We start from the raw sequence: 19,764 nt of genomic DNA, 5'->3' as shown, positions 1-19,764 counted from the left end.
TGTATTCCAGACACACACAGTCCAGCCTGTACCAAGTGTACTCCAGACACACACAGTCCAGTCTGTACCAAGAGTACTCCAGACACACAGTCCAGTCTGTACCAAGTGTACTCCAGACACACACAGCCCAGTATGTACCAAGTGTACTCCAGACACACACAGTCCAGTCTGTACCAAGTGTGCTCCAGACACACACAGTCCAGTCTGTACCAAGAGTACTCCAGACACACACAGTCCAGTCTGTACCAAGTGTACTCCAGACACACACAGTCCAGTCTGTACCAAGTGTGCTCCAGACACACACAGTCCAGTCTGTACCAAGTGTACTCCAGACACACACAGTCCAGCTTGCCTGTACCAAGTGTACTCCAGACACACACAGTCCAGTCTGTACCAAGTGTACTCCAGACACACACAGTCCAGTCTGTACCAAGTGTACTCCAGACACACACAGTCCAGCTTGCCTGTACCAAGTGTACTCCAGACACACACAGCCCAGTCTGTACCAAGAGTACTCCAGACACACACAGTCCAGTCTGTACCAAGTGTACTCCAGACACACACAGTCCAGTCTGTACCAAGTGTGCTCCAGACACACACAGTCCAGTCTGTACCAAGAGTACTCCAGACACACACAGTCCAGTCTGTACCACGTGTACTCCAGACACACACAGTCCAGTCTGTACCAAGTGTACTCCAGACACACACAGTCCAGTCTGTAGGACTGATGTGATGAACACATGTTCACACTACGATAGCCTTTTCTTTACGTGTGTTCTATATCTTCGCTTCTGTAACACACATAGACATCGAGGTGAGAAGATCAAATGAGAGTGTCAGACCTGCCACCTACAGTACTTTAACTCCAGATTCCCAAGAAACACAAAAACAACAGATTAACAAGGAATATTGTGATGCTGGTTATCAGTAAGTGTCAAAGTAGGATTTAAACCAGCTTGTAATTACAGTACCATGTGAAATGTGCTCTATAATATATACTATGTATATATGGATTTGGAGCTGTAGTTATTTTAATGTCTAAGAAATAAATCTGCAGAGTAATCTCTATCAATCTATATTTCTATCTCTGCTGTCTTCCTTTCTTGCTGCTTTTCTTTCTCTCGCTCTCCTTTTCTTATTCACTCAGTCTCCCTGTCTCTCTCTTCCGTCTTCAGGGACAGACGTTGGCGGCGCTGAAGCCAACCGCGCCCTGCCCGGTGAGAGAGACAGTCTGCTCTGCTGCAGTCAGCACGCCAGGCCTGAACCGTAGCTGTGAAGTCCTCTCCTAAACGTCCTCAACCTCCATTCTTCTATTGTGGGCCAAGCCTGCGTCAGGCACCTCTTGCAGTGAGACACTGAATATGAAGAACTCAAACAACGGACACACAAGTAGAGGGACTAGGAACAGCTGGACGAGTTCCCGCATACCTGAGATACCCAAGCTGGCAAGTCAGTAGAGCAATGAGTATGACAGGTGAGTACAATTACAATACAACTGGAAGAAAAAGCCCCACATCCATCAGGTCCGCGAAGGAGGAATCCTAGTGTGTTACTGACAATATGAACAATGACTACATGCGCACATGTGCAGTCGACAAGTCAGGTAAGGTTTGTTTGTATACGCCTAAATCACAGATGTGATTTCAGAAGAGCTATGCATTCACATCATATTCTCTGAGTGATCTGAGACAGTTACCAGACCGGTCCGGTCCAGCCCGTATACATTTAACAAACAAGAAAAACACAGAAACACAACATGCTTTCTGAGCCGCGTGTTTAAAAACACACAATGCACAGCTGTGTTGACTGCTCACCCAGACTACCACCATCACACCTCTGCCTTCTGGCAAGAGTCTGAGGCCCATCAGGACCAAAAACCTCACATCACAAGAAGTGTCTTCTCTGTTGCAGTTGGACTAATCAATAGCCCCTCTGCCCCCCCTCCCCACTAACAGCCATTCCCTCCCCACACCCACATGCAAATACTGCACTCTGTATATAAAACTGTACTTTTACTTTTTGCTGTTTATATTTTTTTAGATGTGTGTGTTTATCCCACCCACCAATCCATCCATCCATTATCCCGCTAACCACTGCGCCACCGTGCTGCTGTGTGTGTATTCATCACACCATTATTTTATTTCAATTAAGATAGCCTTTTCTATTGTGCAAACATCGCCAAGCTAAATCCCTAGTGCATGTTATGCACATGACAATAAAAGAATTTCTGATTCTGATCACCATTAACCCCGAAGCTAAACAACGGAAGTTCGGCACAGTAGCGCCGCTTGTTCACTGCTAGCGGTACTGCAAAAAGTGGCAGAACACAAAAAGTAGACATTTTGGCATCAGCTTTTCAACAATCTTGTATTGTGGCTTTAAAGCTCTCACTAAGGAGTGTTTGGATCGCGGCGAACTTCCACAATTTGACATATCCGAATCTAACAGAACGGTCGGGTGGGATTTTGTGTGGGGGAGGGGTTTGATTTGACTGACAGCCAATAACAGCCAAGTATTTTTAGAAGAATGTGGACATCAATATGCTATTGGGTACTTTCAATTTGATGGTAGAAGATCACTTGTCATCCATCAATCTCACCCCCATTCAGTGGACATTTTTTAGTGTACACCCAATATGTGCAGCATGACGATACTGATTTTTTTTTTTTTTTGGTGTGACTTTCTGGAACATAGAAATAAATAGATGTAAATTAAGACCTTTAAGAACAGTCATGAGGTGCCCTCTCCTCTCTTCTCATCCTCTTACCTGGTTGTTTAGGAAGGACTCGGCCTGTTTGACGTCACGTAAAAACAGGTGGAAGATGTGCGCCTGGACCAGAACCTCCCTCCTGGTCTCCCACATCTCCAGCAGCTTGTTCCAGCCCACGTCAAGCTTCTGGAGCCACTGCTGCAGCGCCGCATGGGGCAGGGGCGCTTCCTCTGACTCCAGCAGCTCGTTCACAGCCTGCAGCCGCTCGTAGTCCTCCTCGTATCTGTGGGAGGAAAAGCGGTTGGCTGCCATTAGCGCAGGACAACGGTGAGGAAAAGGCCGTTTGACAGGGAACATCATATAACAGATGTCGGTAAAGGTCTATTCTATTCTATTCTGTATAGGGATGCACTGATATCACTTGTTTGCCACCGATACTGATACCGAGTACCAATCCTTCTGAACAGTACAGACTTAGACCATTAGTTTGGGCAAAATAATGGCGATAGAATTAGTTTTTTTTTTCACCATAAAAAATACAGGCTTCCATGTGCCAAAAATGCAGCAAAGTAAGCCCTTTTGCTTTTATTTATGACATGTTATCGGATTTTAGTCTTGGGTAAAATCCCCGATAGCGAGTCTCCATTTTAGCCTGGTATCAACCCTGGTAACATTACTGTTACTGGCGCCTCCTTATCGCTGGATTTTCGCTGTAATTGTAGGTGGCTCACATGCCAAGTGACTCTTTAAAGTCAAAAGTGCAAATCAAAAACAAAAAAGCTGTGAAAAAAAACTGAAGTCATATTTGAATATCAGAATATACAAATTAAAAAGAAAAGTGACGCTCGGTGGTTTGCTGTAACCTCGGTTCAGTTTCTGTGTGCCTGGCTCTGAGCTTCTCAGCCAAGCCTCCTGCAAAATTCGAGAAGTTGGCAAAATTTTTCAATGATAAAATTTTCAGTCTTTGGAGCTGGTAGTTTTCCAGACATTTGTGATTCTCTATTGTCAATCCTGCAAAAGACAAGCGACTGTGAGACAGTTCACAAGTGTTTTCTGCTCCAGAACTGAAAGACTGTAGTTGAGAGTAAATCCTCCATGTGCCATCTTGATCCCCTGCTGCATTTTCTCTTGCTTTGTTTCCATCTCTAAAATGACCCCATCATTGCTTAAGCAACAAATTCTTTGCAAATGGTGCTCTGAAAGTTAAAATCTGAATATATCATGGTGTCCGGGTGGCGTGATGGTCTATTCCGTTGCCTACCAACACGGGGATCGGTGGTTCGAATCCCCGTGTCAGGTGTCCCTACAGACACAACTGGCCGTGTTTGCGAGTGGGAAGCCGGATGTGGGTATGTGTCCTGGTCGCTGCACTAGCGCTTCCTCTGGTCGGTTGGGGCACCTGTTCAAGGGGGAACTGAGGGGAATAGCGTGATCCTCCCACACGCTACATCCCCCTGGCAAAACTCCTCACTGTCAGGTGAAAAGAAGCGGCTGGCGAGTCCACATGTATGGGAGGAGGCACGTGGTAGTCTGCAGCCCTCCCCGGCTCGGCAGAGGAGGTGGAGCAGAGATCACAACGCCGAAGAGTGGGGTAATCAGCCAGATACAATTAGAGAGAAAGGGGGGGTGGTCAAAAAAAATCTGCATATATCTGCTGAAACTATGTGTGTACTTTTCATTCTTTGATATTCCAATTTAAATCACAATAAACCAAAATACCGAAAAAATATGTTGATTTTTTTCAATAATGTTCATCACTAACCAAATTTCAGTCTATGAGCAGTACAGCGTGTTGGCAGAGTAAATGCAATGTACAAGAAGACAGGCTTACAGCCCCCTCTGATGGTGAAAGGTGGTAATACCAAGTGAAAGTGGTACCACCGGTAAAGTCTACCAGGGTCCTGCCTAGACGGTGATTCCCCACAGAGACCTACCGTCCTATCTCCTCCTTGAGAGCAGCATGTTTGTTGATGAGCCTCTCAGCCTCCTCCAGATCGTTGGGCAGCTGATCTGAGGCAGCAGCCGTCTGGGTCTGGACCAGCCAGGTCAGGAATGAGTCCAGGTCCTGAGGAATGTGTGTGTGTGTGTGTGTGTGAGAGAGAGAGAGAGAGAGAGAGAGAGAGAGAGAGAGAGAGAGAGAGAGAGAGAGAGAGAGAGAGAGAGAGAGAGAGAGAGAGAGAGAGAGAGAGAGAGAGAGAGAGAGAGAGAGAGAGAGAGAGATCACATTCATTCATGTTCTTTTCTATTGTTCTATTATTTACACCAGCCTGATATGCTCTATGGGATACAATTGTTTTTGATCATTTCCAATACCATGAGACTGCTCTTTAGTCAACCACTTGGTTTTGTTCTTAGTATGTTCAGGTGTACTTGGTTTACAAATAAAAACTTGAAAATGAACAGGATGTTTAAAGAGTGTCTGATGGAGACGGACTGATGGACTGTATATTATTATTTTTATTTTTTTTATGCTACCATATTTCAACACTCTACTTAAAGCTACAGTATGTAACTTTGGAGAAGTGAGCAAGAATGAGCTCGATTTTGAAAGTACACAGCCAAAAAAAACACCCGACCCATCCCTGTGCCCACACGGTGCTGTCTGCGCCCCCCCCCAAAACCCCCCAGCTTCATGCACATGCTAATTGGTAAAAGTCATTGTTGTTGTTTATATAGCCTTCTCTGGAAGAATCTTGTGATATGATTTCAGACACCCCTAAAGTAGACCAAATCATTTCTTAACCTTGACATTAGTTGAACATCTGTCTCTTCTGCCTGCCTCATAACTCCAATCACTGCAATGGCTCGCGTCCTAATTAAAGTCTATGCTCGTGTGCGTCGCACAAGCCAGTGGAGACACTGTAGGTTAATGTAAGTAGCTAGCCATCTAGCTAATTTAATACACTTTACTTTCTTACCTTCAGAGTTCTGAATTAGACTGTCTACGGATGAACGCTAACATTTCCTAGTTTCTAACTTTTGCCTTAAGTTACAGTTTAGCTAACTAACATTAGCTAGCTAAAGCTAACGTTTGCCTTACCTAACATTAACTAACTGATGTTAGCTAGCTGATAGTGCACCCTTTCATTTCCAATGTTGGCTAAATAGCTAGCTAGCTGTGCCTATGGCTTGGCATTTCATTACCATTATAAAATGTCAGATATTACATAATATAAGCTAAAACTGGTGCTCAGTCATAAGCAGTGAGACAATGCGGGACTAGTTGTTGTAGAGATACGTTTTGACATCAATATAGTTTATTATTTCAATTTAATAGTCTTTTGTGTGGCTGTGGTGGTTTAGTTAGTCTTTTGCCTTTTTGATATTAGCTTTGGCACCCCTTTATTTTCACTCAGGAATGCAAGAGTTTTACCTGGCTGGGTAAATTGACCAATATTAAAATCCACATGGGCTGAAGGCTGATTAATTGTATAAGTTCAAATGTATCCCTACTTTTAACTCAGATTAGGTTTCATACACAGAGTCAACATGAGCAAGGGTACAGGAGATGCCTGACAATTTTTTGTGTTTAAGAATAGAGTAATTTGAAACCTCTAAGAATTAGGACTTAGAGATGATAATGCAGCCTGTATTTTCTGTGGTTGGCATGCAGGCTTAATACTGAGCAGGATAGTATGGGTGATGGTGAGTTTTACATTAATGTGCTGTTGTACTAAGGAAACAGAGGGAGGCCAGAATGACGTAGTAGCAAAGAGGTGAGTTACAAAGGACACTGCACTTAAAGATGTATGCCATCACACCAGATATTTATGCAAATAGTACTTTCAGAAACTGATGGGATGCACAACAATCATACTCTACTGTTCTCAACTAATATGCTAACACTTAATAAAGTGTTGGCTACTGATAGTAAAGAAAGTTCTGGTACAGCATTGTGTGGGTCTTGTTTGAGCAGAAATGATGGTCTACTGTTGTGTGTGTGTGCATTGGGGGGGGGGGTCTGACTTGCTGGTAGTTTTGCTCTAGAATACTTTGTTGGTGATCCCTGACTACAAAAGTTTTTGTGTGGTACGTGTCCCATTGAGCTGGTGTGGTGGATTTGATTTATCACCATCTACAGACTGCAGACATTACATTAAACAAGCAAGATACTGTAAGGATTGTAAGACTTCAGTTCACTGAAGCATGCGCCTGCGCTGTACTGGGTTCCCTTGACGCCCTGGAGAAAAAGTTGAATCCCCGCCTGACCGTCAACGTATAATTCACACTCTGACTGTAACTTTAACTAACTAATTCTGCCTGCCTGGACTCACCTGTATGAAACTCTGTAACCTGCCAGCCACCATCAGGGAGTCCTCACAGCCCTGCAGAGTCCGTTTCAGCTCTTCCCACTCCACACTGATCCCCTCGAATGGCACCAGAACCTCCATGGCCCGGCCCGGGTTGGCAGTAGCCAGATGTTCAGCCTCCTCCTAAAGCACAGCATTGATATCACATTAAATTCTGTATTCAGATGTGTACAATGTTGTTTTTGTCTTTTTGTCTATACAATAATTTTATTTATCTATCACTATTCTAAAGATTATTTTGGATTTTTTTTCACTTTAGTGGACAGAATGGTGGAGAGTGACAGGGAAGAGCGTTGAGAAAGAGGGGATGAAGTGTAACACAAGTCCTAGGTTGGATTTGAACCAAAGACCATCTGGCACACAGTCAGAGTTGGGTACGTACAAGGATGCCCTCTTTTCATCACTATTTTATTGATATTTGTCAATATCATTATTTCATATGTTGTACTTTAGTACAGCTAAAGATGCCGACCACTGCAAAAATGATTTCTTGTCCTTTCCTGACTGATGGAAACAAAGCAAGAATGGAAAATTACAAGTGACTCCTTCAAGGAGGGGACATTTTCCTGCTGACCAAGCAGAACATGCAGCAAAAATCAGACCTTTGACCACGGCTACATCTGTATTTCTAAATTGTTAACTGTTCCAAAGTGTGATTCTGTCTGCCTTTGTATGTGACTGGGACAACACCTTGAGATTATGAAACTATACCTCAGTTCTCGCAGGTATTAGAAACCTGAACTACAATTTACTGGCAAAATCAATGAGGAACTGTCTCCTTTATCTATATTCACCTTAAGGGTCCATTTCATTGATTGAACAGGAAGGCACACTGCTGGTTTTTTCCCCCCAAAAAAAACAAAAACTGACTACAACCTATCACAAGGCAGCATATGTAGAAAAAAGCCAGAAGCATCATAATAGTTCCATCAACATTATATCCAGGCAAAGAGACATTTAAAGAAAAGACTTGGGCTTTAGTCCTTCTGCAAAGTCAACCCCTGGGGTCGCATGCTTTTAAAGAAAAGGAGTGCTGGAATTTAAAGGGCTAAAATATCTCATGCAGTCTAGCATGTTCCGTCTGGAGTCTGCTGTCGACGTTGTCGTTTCATTTTTTTACATGCACTTAAGTGCACATGAGATCCTTCCCTGCTCACAACAGAAATGTGTGTACCGTGTACACAAAGGACCTTCACTGCAGTTGTTCCCATCTCTCTCTCCACCGATACCTCATTCCTTTCTTCATTATCCTGCCTAATAAAGCAAAAACTGCCAAAACCTTTTAAAAAGGTCACCATGATATATGGTACTCTCATTGTGTCTTTTTGCCCTCCCGCCTACCTGAAGGTTCAGAAGTTTGGGCTCCAGGACAGACAGCGCACCCTCCATGGTGGAGAGTCGCCTCTGCAGCGCTAGAACGCCTCCCAGGTCACTGCCCACATACTGCGTGGCATCAATGGCTTTCCTCTTGTCCTGGATCTGGGACTTGATCTCACCGCACTCCAGCAGGTAGTTCTGGAGCCGCAAAACTGAGTCCAAGTGGTCCTTCTTCTGCTCCACAAGCTCTACAATGCGATTCCACCTGGGAAAGCAGGAGGAAGGCGAGGATGAAGAGCAAAGAGAAGAGGGGAGGGGTGGAGTTGAGCAGAAACTGTGGAAAAAAATATGTCTACTAAATGAGGATTTAACAAGTGGAATGCTGTGTTCCACACAACCTCCAAAAAGGAAAACTGCAATGAAATGCAACTCAGTGTCAGAATTCCATCAAGTAAAGTCGGAAAGATTTCGACAACCCTGACTTCACCAAGTGGCTGTCATATGATGTCACACAAACATTGTGGGATGCAGGGCAGAGAACACTTTGAATAGTAAACAATCATCTTAAGACCATTTTAAGCTCTTAAAATGCCTTGTTGAGTCAAATTTCCTACATGGCATGAAACTAAAACCTGTTGTGCTTGCAGAGACAGCTGTGTAACCACACAGGTTGATTATGAAACGTTAGCTTTAGCTTAAGCAACGGGATATGAATTAGCAGTATCATTTAGTGTGTATTTGGTGTTGAGGGACAGGTTATCCTCAGTGCACCAACCCACCAGCTTCTCCACCTCCTCCCTATATATAAGCTGACTCATCATTGTTTAGAGATCAGTCCAATGACTGAGGTGTCATCCGCATGCTTATGTTCCTACAAAATGTCCACTTTGAAAATGTCAACTTACCATTGTTTCACCAACTATAAGAGTAGATCAATATGTATTGGGAAGGATGCTAGTGTGCAACGTTTAGCGTGTTAACGTTACCATGGTAGCTACTGGTCAAACAGACTTTCTGATTTTTATTTATTTATTTTTGATTATAGCCCTGTGATGGTCTGGCCGCCTATCCAGGGTGTCTCCCCACCTGCCGCCCAATGACTGCTAGGATATGCTCCAGCATCCCTCGCGGCCCTGGGAGCATGATAAGCGGTTGGATAATGGATGGATTTGGTGTGCATGTGCTGTAGACATTTGTTTTTTTTTATTTAGATGAACTCTTTTCGCACTCTGAACTGGAATGCTTTGTGGTTGGAAGAGGGAAATTTCAAGTAGGAACTTCCTACATCCAACTTTGTCTCGAATGAAGCCAATATACTGTTAACAATGACATTAATTCTGATAGCCTAAACTCTGCCAAAGCCTACGGCCTGAACAAACTGCTGTGAAATTGATTTGTGAAATCTTCAACTGAATTCAACACATAACAGGTAACCATTTAAGAGTTTCCAGAATTCAGCAAAGATTTTGGTGCTACTGCTTTTTTGGAAGTAGAGTCTTGTTGATATTTTGGATCTGTGGGGTATTTATCGATGCTCCAAAGTAACAGGGAGTGCAGAAGAGAGGTGAAGAAGAGAGTGCAGGCAGGGTGGAGTGGGTGGAGAAGAGTGTCAGGAGTGATTTGCGACAGAAGGGTACCAGCAAGAGTTAAAGGGAAGGTTTACAAGATGGTTGTGAGACCAGCTATGTTGTATGGTTTGGAGACAGTGGCACTGATGAAAAGACAGGAGGTGCAGCTGGAGGTGGCAGAGATGAAGATGGTAAGATTTTCATTGGGAGTGATGAAGAAGGACAGGATTAGGAACGAGCATATTAGAGGGACAGCTGAGGTTGGACGGTTTGGAGACAAAGCAAGAGAGGCAAGATTGAGATGGTTTGGACATATGTGGAGGAGAGATGCTGGGTATATTGGGAGAAGGATGCTGAATACGGAGCTGCCAGGGAAGAGGAAAAGAGGAAGACCAAAGAGGAGGTTTATGGGTGTGGTGAGGGAGGACATGTAGGTGGCTGGTGTGACAAAGGAAGATGCAGAGGACAGGAAGAGATGGAAACGGATGATCCACTGTGGCGACCCCTAACGGAAGCAGTCGAAAGTAGTACTAGTAGTGGTAGAAGGGGTATTTATCAAAGCAGGATTATCAAACTAGCCAGATATCTGTGAAAAGGATGCTGCAATGCTGGGGATACTGAGTTGAATCTGGGAAACCAAACATGAAATGGAGGTTTGGGGGTAAGATTTAGCCATAAATATTCATCGCTGCTAGCAAAGAGCAGCATTAAGGAAGCTACTGAAAATAATTTTATAAAGTTATCTTTCTAATTTACCAATACTGGCTTGCAAAATACTCCCCCAAGGGTGAATTACAAAGTATTTTATTTGAGACCTCAAAGGCCAGTATTACAGCACCTGTGTTATGAACAGCATTTCTTTTTTTTTCTGATTCTGGTCCAGACCAGCAAGTCATAGTAATCTATTTAGCCATGTAGCACCCATGCACGCACACACACACACACAAGCCTGAATAGCATGGAGGCAGCAGGGAGCCGCTGGTTATACAAACATCAAACATGACATTGTACACTCAGGTTCAACCAAGTAAAATTCATTTATCTTATCTGCTGATTTAATAATAATAATAATAATAATAGTAATACATTTGCAGCTAGAAAAGCGCTTCATTAAAATGCAACTTGATTGATTGATTGAGTGATTGATTGATTGACTGACTTGTGGGCGTCTTTCAGAGCACTCAAGGACACCTGATATTTAAAACCAACATAAATCCATATGATATATTATGATATATTTTCATCATATTCTTTTTACTAATTTATAGCGCTATATTATAATTTGAAGGGATTCAATCAAAAGTGCTACATACCACCTTTGGTAAAGCACCAAAAAAAAAAAAAAAAAAAAAAAAAACCCTATAGAGTAATTATGGAGTAATTAGAGGCTGTTTCAATAACATCCAGTTCAAGTCATGTTAGCATGCAAAGTATTAGCGGTCACGTCTTGCCACAAAAGACTCAATCTGTGACTGTTGATGAAGCCTTTTTTTGTTTCGTTTGTTTTTAGGAAGACGGTATTGAAAGGGAGGGGGGGGGGAGTAAATATATTTGAATACTTATAATGACTTGAACCAGCTTACTGTTGAAACTACCATTTATTTTCTGTAACAACATGATCAGCAGTCAGCTGTCCCCTATGGTGTGTGTGTGTGTGTGGGGGGGGTCAGTAAAAGGGAAAGAGGATAACTAATACATAAGCACATACAATATATCATAATATAATATATGCTGATATAGTATAATGTAAAATAATATCATTAGTATAGTATTATCATGAAACACCAACAAATCCCACAAAATAGATATAAAAGAAGGTGACGTGAAGAGATAAGTAAGCTTATTTTTGTTCGTTTTTCTTTTCTTTTTGACAAATGGTCATGACTGGCCCTGCCCTGTCGGTGGCAGTCGACACAGATGGCCACCTTCATACCAGCTATCATATGCCAAGGTCACAAGAGAGCCAGGCCAACGTGGACATCACTAAAAGACAACTACTCTGGCCTATCAGAACGACTAAGGTCCACCAATCAACCAATCCCCTCGACAGACTGACTGCTGGAGGCGGGATATTGACTGTATGAAACTCAAAGCTGCCAAAACAAACACGGTGGATCAGATTCCCAGATGACATTCATGTTGCCAGTATGTATTCACATGTAATAAGCCAAATGGATGATACAACAATACAGGCATGCTCTTATCCCCCCACACCCCAACACACAGCCTGAACCCCACAAACCAGACCCTTCTTTCTGATCCACAGTCCTCTAAGACTTTATAGAAGCCAACTGGGGGACTCAGGCTTATCTTTTAAATCACTCGTAAATTTTAAACTTGCAGGAGGGGGTTTGTGTGCTTTAATCGTTTCTATTTTTAGATGCAAAGCACCATGTCAACCTGGTTTCCAGCTCACAAGTTGACGTCCAAGGCCTTTGCATACTATCTCCAAATTTCTCATATGCGTTCTTCCTAAATTAGTCATCATGGTCCAACAGCTCTCAAGAATCTCTGAGAGCAAACTGACGGATGTTAGAAAATACAGAGAATCGAGACTGTTCCGGAAACATTAGTGACAAATTATTTTCTAAGAGTTGGTTTGTCTTACCTGATGCACAAAACAAGAGGTCGAATTTAATTTTCAGCGTGCAAACTTTTTGTACCAAAAGCTTGGGATTAGTGTGCAACGGCTTACTTTTAGCTTTAGCTTTTTGTTCAGTGTTCAGCTGCAATTTCCCATCTGTGTATATTCGGGGGGATGGGGTGGGAGAGTTGTCACCCCACCCAAAAACATATGCTGTTGTAAGACATTAAAGATACTACATTTTTTAAGGAAATTATAAAAAGGAAATTTGGAAAATATATTTTTTCTGCACCCCCATTGCCACCACCACCATTACTACTACTACTACTACTACTTTCGGCTGCTCCCGTTAGGGGTCGCCACAGCGGATCATCCGTTTCCATCTCTTCCTGTCTTCTGCATCTTCCTCTGTCACACCAGCCACCTGCATGTCCTCCCTCACCACATCCATAAACTTCCTCTTTGGCCTTCCTCTTCTCCTCTTCCCTGGCAGCTTCATATTCAGCATCCTTCTCCCAATATACCCAGCATCTCTCCTCCACACATGTCCAAACCATCTCAGTCTGGCCTCTCTTGCCTTGTCTCCAAACCGTCCAACCTGAGCTGTCCCTCTAATCATAGGCCGCGGAACCGGTATGGCCAGTAGGGCCGTGGCCATACCTACTTTGGCGTGCATCAAACATAAACATGTGTAAAAATTCAAATCGCAAATACGTTACATTCTTAATGTATTGCACTTTTGCCCTCTTCCCGGGCTAATTTCCACTAGCTGTAAGCCTACGTACAGTACGTAGCCTATCACAAGCAACAAACTCTGTTTCCTAATGATTGATTGGTTATTTGTGTCACGTGAGCTTAGCGTCACACGGACGTTTTATACAATTGTTTTATACGATTCCCGTGTCAACTGCCAGCGCCGAGAGGTCTTTCTCAACCCTTCGTCGTATGAAGACTTATCTAAGGTCAACAATGACTCAAAGGAGACTCAATGACTTGATGTGCAGCCACACACACAGGGATGCTTTGACCAATGTGGATGGTCTCGCCATTGCCAGTGACTTCATCCAGCACAACGAGAGACGGAGGAACTTCTTTGGGAAAGTTTAAGACGGGGTGGTGAGCGTTGACATTTTTTTAATCCTATGCAACTGGATTTGACGTGTCAAGTGATTTATGCTTTGTAATCATACTGATTATACTATTTGATTGTGACTCAAGTGTAGGCTATAATCAGGACAAATAAAAACGGCAATAATAAATAAAGTTATGCGTTACGAGTGTGGCTTGGGGGGGGGACGTCACGTCATTCTTGGCCCTACCCATTCGAAATGCGTTCCGCGGCCTATGCCTCTAATATACTCGTTCCTAATCCTGTCCTTCTTTGTCACTCCCAATGAAAATCTTAGAATTTTCAAGTCTGCCACCTCCAGCTCCACCTCCTGTCTTTCATCACTGCCACTGTCTCCAAACCATACAACATAGCTGGTCTCACTACCATATTGTAAACCTTCCCTTTAACTCTTGCTGGTAACCCTTCTGTCACAAATCACTCCTGACACTATTCTCCACCCACTCCACCCTGCCTGCACTCTCTTCTTCACCTCTCTTCTGCACTCCCTGTTACTTTGAAGAGTTGACCCCAAGTATTTAAACTCATACGCCTTCGTCAGCTCTACTCCTTGCATCCTCACCATTCCACTGTCCTCCCTCATTCACGCATATGAATTCCGTCTTGCTCCTACTGACTTTCATTCCTCTTCTCTCCAGTGCATACCTCCACCTCTCCAGGCTCTCCTCAACCTGCATCCTACTCTTACTACAGAGCACAATGTCATCCGCAAACATCATAGTCCATGGAGACTCTCCTGGTCTCCTTGTCTTCCTTCATCTGTCCTGATGACACACCAAGTACCTTCCTAGCTGTCTCCCTCACTATTTCTGCAGTGGTTTTCCAGCCATCTGGCAACTCTTCACTACCACCCAGTACCTGTCTTAACTCCTGCCTGAACTCCACACAACAGTCTTCCTTCTTCAACTTCCACCATTTGATCTTCGGCTCTGCCTTCACTCGCTTCCTCTTCTCGATCCCCAAAGTCAACTTACATACCACCATCCGATGCCGCCTAGCTACGTTCTCCCCTGTCACCACCTTGCAGTCCCCAATCCCTCTCAGGTCACGGCTTCTACATAAGATATAGTCCACCTGTGTGCACTTTTCTCCTCTCTTATACGTCAGCCTGTGGTCCTCCCTCCTCTTGAAATATGTATTCACCACAGCCATTTCCATTCTTTTCTCAAAATCCACCACCATCTGTCCTTCCACATTTCTCTCCTTGACATCATACCTACCCATCACCTCCTCATCACCTCCGCTCCCTTCACCAACATGTCCACTGAAGTCTGCTCCAATCACCACTCGCTCCTCCTTGGGTACACTTGATCCAAATCACTCGTCCCACCACTTCATCCAACTCACTCCTGAATTATTCTTTCTCTTCCATCTCACACCCAAATTGCAGGGCATATGCGCTGATAACATTCATCACACCTTCGATTTCCAGCTTCATACTCATCACTCTGTCTGACACTCTCTTCACCTCCAACACACTTTTGACAGACTCTTCCATCAGAATTACCCCTACCCCATTTCTCCTCCCAGTTGCACCATGGTAGAAGAGTTTGAACCCACCTCCGATGCTCCTGGCCTTACTCCCCTTCCACCTGGTCTCTTGCACACACAGTATGCCTACCTTTCCTCTTTCCATCATATCAGCCAGCTCTCTCCCTTTACCAGTCATAATGCCAACATTCAAAGTTCAGACTCTCACCTCCACACTCCTACCTGTCCTCCTCTCCCGCTGCCTCTGGACATGCCTTCCCCCTCTCCTTCTCTTTCGCCCAACAGTAGCATAGTTGTTATTATTGTTGTTATTGCATATGTTCATTTATTTAGAAAGCTGCTAACTTTTGAAAATATGATATAAGTGAGCTTAAATCTGAATTAAATTGGTGGAGGTTACATTTTTTGAAGTTACAGGACGGTCCTCAGGTCAAACAGCAGAAGTAGCTTGTCAAAATATCAAACATGTTCTGGTATGTATATATATATATTTGTGTGTGTGTGTGTGTGTGTGTGTGGAGTGAACTCACATATGGGCTCAAATCCTTAAGGTCATGACAGCTAAACAGACATGAGCTAGCCAACAACTGAGAAAATGGGGGTCGTTTTTCACTTAAGGACGATGAGTGAATCAAAAAAAGGAAGAAGATAATTCATCACACATAAGTCATCAGCTGCCCATAACAAGATGGCAGAACTTTATTTTATGTTTCCCCCCCAAGGAAAAAAACCCACCATTTTCAGAGCTATCAATTCCCCATGGACAATTGGCCAGCCTATTATCTTTTCCTCCCCTCCATCCACCCACCCACTCTCCTCTCTCTCCTTCTCCCCTGCCTCCACTTTTCCTTCTTTCTTCTCTCCCACCCACTCCTCTCCCTGGTGTAAGCAGGACACAGAGATTTAGTAAGGTATGTTGTCTAATCAGCAAGAAGCTGGTGGTTGAAAACCCATTAATCGGGTGTATGATATATGACTTACTCACACGTCACAAAATTTGATCAAAAATGATCAATAATGAGATCACGATTATTTATCACGATTATTCATTGATTTTAGGGACAAAATATATTTTCTTTTAAAATAATTCTGTGTGGTCTTGTGGGGAAAATGACATTTACAAGCATCAACTATTCATTTTAAAATCCCTGTCAATGTAATGGAATTGTCAGGCTCAAGTACGGCTCCATTGTTCTGCTTGACCGTAGGTCAGTGGTAATCGCAAAGTACTCGACAGCTGGGACATCCCTATCCATTTCCCCTCGACGTTTTGCGTACAGCGCAGGTAATGCCACTTTGGAAAAATAATTGCGTGAGGGGATCACATATGTTTTGTCGAGAGTGTTGACCACTTCCTGAAGCCTTCATTGCTCACAGTGTTTATTGGACACATATCTTGGGCCAAATGGAATGCAACTGCATCAGTTATTTCAGTCTGTCTTTGGGAGCTGGATGGATACGGTGCCATGCTGCACAGGGTTACAGGGTTGCTGTTATGGATGTCTTGAGTTGACACTGGGCAAGGACGGGGATTCAGTGAGCTAACGTTAGTTCTTCTTGGCCTTCATGCATTCCTTGTACTGCAGTTTGTGGTATTTTTTCAGGTGATTGAAAATATTAGTTGTGTTGCTTTGTGGCACACACACAATTCCACGGTACTCTTTGCGTATGACTTCTTCTTGGTTGACATCACTTGCCCTAAATCCAAAATATTTCCAAACTTGGGATGAGGATCCGTTTTGAGGGACTAGCTCTTCGCCTTCCGCTCCAGACATTTGATCTTCGTTTTGTCCTTACTCTTCTACCCTGGGCTGCAGCCGCAACAACCCGAAATTTTTTTGCACAGGCTGCCGCTGCAGGGTTGGCACTTAAAAGGAACAGCTGTGACTGGTCATGCAGTTAGTTTAGGAAGTGCTTGATTTGATATATAGTGGAGTGTTCCATGAGTGAAGCACGCATTTTAAACGTCAATATCACAATCAATCATGTTCATTTAATTGTGCAGCTCTAACTAGTAGTTATTCTTTTAATCATTATCCATAAAGCACTTTCCGGTATCCAGGGACAAAGGTCAGGGGTTTGGTGGGTTGTCGTTATACTTACTACAGCTGAGTAGTATTACTTGTGGTAGTGACAGTGTTAGTATTATTATTATTACTGATTGGCACCATTAATCGTAGCAATTACTTCTATCGCTGTTGCTTTTATCTATGATTTAGGGTTTTTGAATAGTCACAAGTTGTATTATGAATGGCAGTATATCAGTAGTAATTTCAGCATTAGTACTATGAGTGTTGGTGTTACTCTATGTTTTTGTTTTGTTTTGATTCTTTTTGAATATTTTTTGTCTTGCAGTAGGTGGAGTTCACGTAGATATCACTTCGCTATTTGGGGTCGGCCGATATTGGCCTGGCTGATTATCAGATCCAATATTCAGCATTTTTAAAATTATTGGAATGGTTTGGGTTTTTTTTTTTAATCTGATTGCTGATGAAATAAATTAATTTAGAAATGCACTACTTTGGCTCCAATGCAGCCGCCTCTGTCTGTAGTCACCACTCTGTGGTATAGAGCAATGTCCCACCCACAGCACTATCTGACTGGTTACACGTCACGAGTAATAGTCTATCAACACTGGCGGCTACTGTGCCACCGACAGACACAGAGGAACACATTTGCAGACTGGAGCAGCTCCAGTGAGCCTTGCGAGCTGTTTTTCGAAGGTAAGGCAGCAGATATTGTTGAAATTGCAACAAACATCACAATCCTGTACACTTGAAGTTGCAAAAACACCACAATCTTATGATCTATTTCTATGATGACAAGCTTGCCCAGTTTTCCTGTTACACCACTGAAAATCAGGAATCAAAAACAATTTATTGTCATTTCTTTTTGTACTTGTGTACACAAAAGAAACTAAATTCCGTTTCCCCCAGCACACAGCAGTGCGACACAAAACACACATCCAAAATTCCCAAAAAACGACACCACCAAAAACATACAAAAACAGAGAGAAAATCCATCCATCCATTATCCAAACCTCTTGTCCTACTCAGTGTTGCGGGGATGCATGAGCCTATCCCAGCAGTCACTGGGTGGCAGGCGGGGAGACACCGTGGACAGGCCGCCAGGCAATCACAGGGCCGACACACTGAATACTTGTAATTTTCTCATCTTCAACAGTACTATCAATTGCTTTTTGATGGCAACAAACAGAACAAAGCAAAAAAACAAAACAAAACCACAAACAGTTACCAACACAGTCCACTCAGTGCAACACAGTCCAAAAACTCCACTGCCCGAAGAACGAACGCCAGTCAGGATGACTGTCAGAACTGCCAGTCTGCATGGGCTAACAGTTAGCTTAGCCTGCCCCGCATCCGCGTCCTGTTAGACCGCCCTCGGTATTTCCTCCTCGGGCGCAGCTCCCGCAGGACCGTGGTCCCTGGGCCCACCGAGCGCAACAGACCAGGCTCCCTGAGCCAATCCAGTGCCAGCTTTCCCAGCCAGACACCTTCGACACACCTCCCCGCACTCCACACAGTGACACCAAAACACAGTCAACGCTAGGCGAGGCCGCCGCCAGACCGCCCTCGGTGTTATCAGAACTGCCAGTCTGCATGGGCTAGCAGTTAGCTTAGCCTGTCCCGCTTCCGCGTCCTGTCAGCAGCCCCTGGTGTTACCTCCTCAGGTGCAGCTCTGGTCAGGGCCACGGTCCCTGGGCCCACAGGATGTAGCAGACATATCTCTCCCAGCCGATCCAGCTGGCGATCCAGCTGATGGAATATGTCCCGCATAATGAACTTTGTTCCAGTGATATACAGTTAAATATAACGAGAAAATAGGGCTGGGCAATATGGACAAAATCAAATATCACGATATCTTTGATCCAATACCTTGATAGTGATATTATGACAATATTGTAGGGATGACTATTGGTGTGCTCATAAGATATTTACATCCAAGAGATTTTTTTATAAACAGTCATTACTAATCTGGATATGATGACCAAGCAGGTAGAAGAAAAGAGTAGAACAGTCTACCAAGTTAAGAAAATTTCACCCCTTTACTGTAATGTAGCCATTTAAACCAGGAAAATACACTTATACCGTCCATTATCTGAGCAAATTTGTATGCTTATACCATGTCACAATATTAAGATATCCAAAATCCAAAATGATATCTTGTCTTATATCACAATATCAATATAATATCGATGTATCCCCCAGACCTACGAGATAAGTTTATTTATGCAGCAATAGCTATATCGTTGAGAAATTTTGCTGCTAGTACAACTGGAACTTATTTTAGCTACCATATTGCAAATGTGACATTACTCAACCACATGCTATAGATAGGCGGCACGGTGGCCCAGTGGTTAGCGCGGTCGCCTCACAGCAAGAAGGTCCTGGGTTCGAGCTCCGGGGTAGTCCAACCTTGGTGGGTCGTCCCGGGTCGTCCTCTGTGTGGAGTTTGCATGTTCTCCCCGTGCCTGCGTGGGTTTCCTCCCACAGCTCAAAGACATGTAGGTCAGGTGACCTAGCCATACTAAACTGTCCCTAGGTATGAATCTGTGTGTGTGTGTGTGTGTGTGGGCCCTGTGATGGCATGGTGGCCTGTCCAGGGTGTCTCCCTGCCTGCCACCCAATGACTGC

The 19,764-nt window shown here is 43.7% G+C and overlaps 1 protein-coding gene across 2 annotated transcripts in view; it reads right to left on the bottom strand.

Annotated features, from left to right (window-relative positions):
• Window positions 1-19,764, bottom strand: part of LOC130115453 (spectrin beta chain, non-erythrocytic 4-like) — a 161,919-nt gene that overhangs the window by 100,058 nt on the left and 42,097 nt on the right. For both annotated transcript variants that reach the window (XM_056283117.1, XM_056283118.1), the window contains exons 18-21: window positions 8,362-8,602; window positions 6,985-7,143; window positions 4,645-4,775; window positions 2,768-2,993 (exon numbers count right to left, since the gene is read on the bottom strand). In XM_056283117.1, the coding sequence (XP_056139092.1) occupies window positions 2,768-2,993; window positions 4,645-4,775; window positions 6,985-7,143; window positions 8,362-8,602 (757 nt within the window). The remainder of the gene's footprint in view (window positions 1-2,767; window positions 2,994-4,644; window positions 4,776-6,984; window positions 7,144-8,361; window positions 8,603-19,764) is intronic.

Source organism: Lampris incognitus, chromosome 7 (genome assembly GCF_029633865.1).
Source record: "Lampris incognitus isolate fLamInc1 chromosome 7, fLamInc1.hap2, whole genome shotgun sequence".
NCBI lineage: Eukaryota > Metazoa > Chordata > Actinopteri > Lampriformes > Lampridae > Lampris > Lampris incognitus.
The sequence above is the reverse complement of the archived record's forward strand: the minus strand, read 5'-3'. Positions and strand labels throughout refer to the sequence as shown.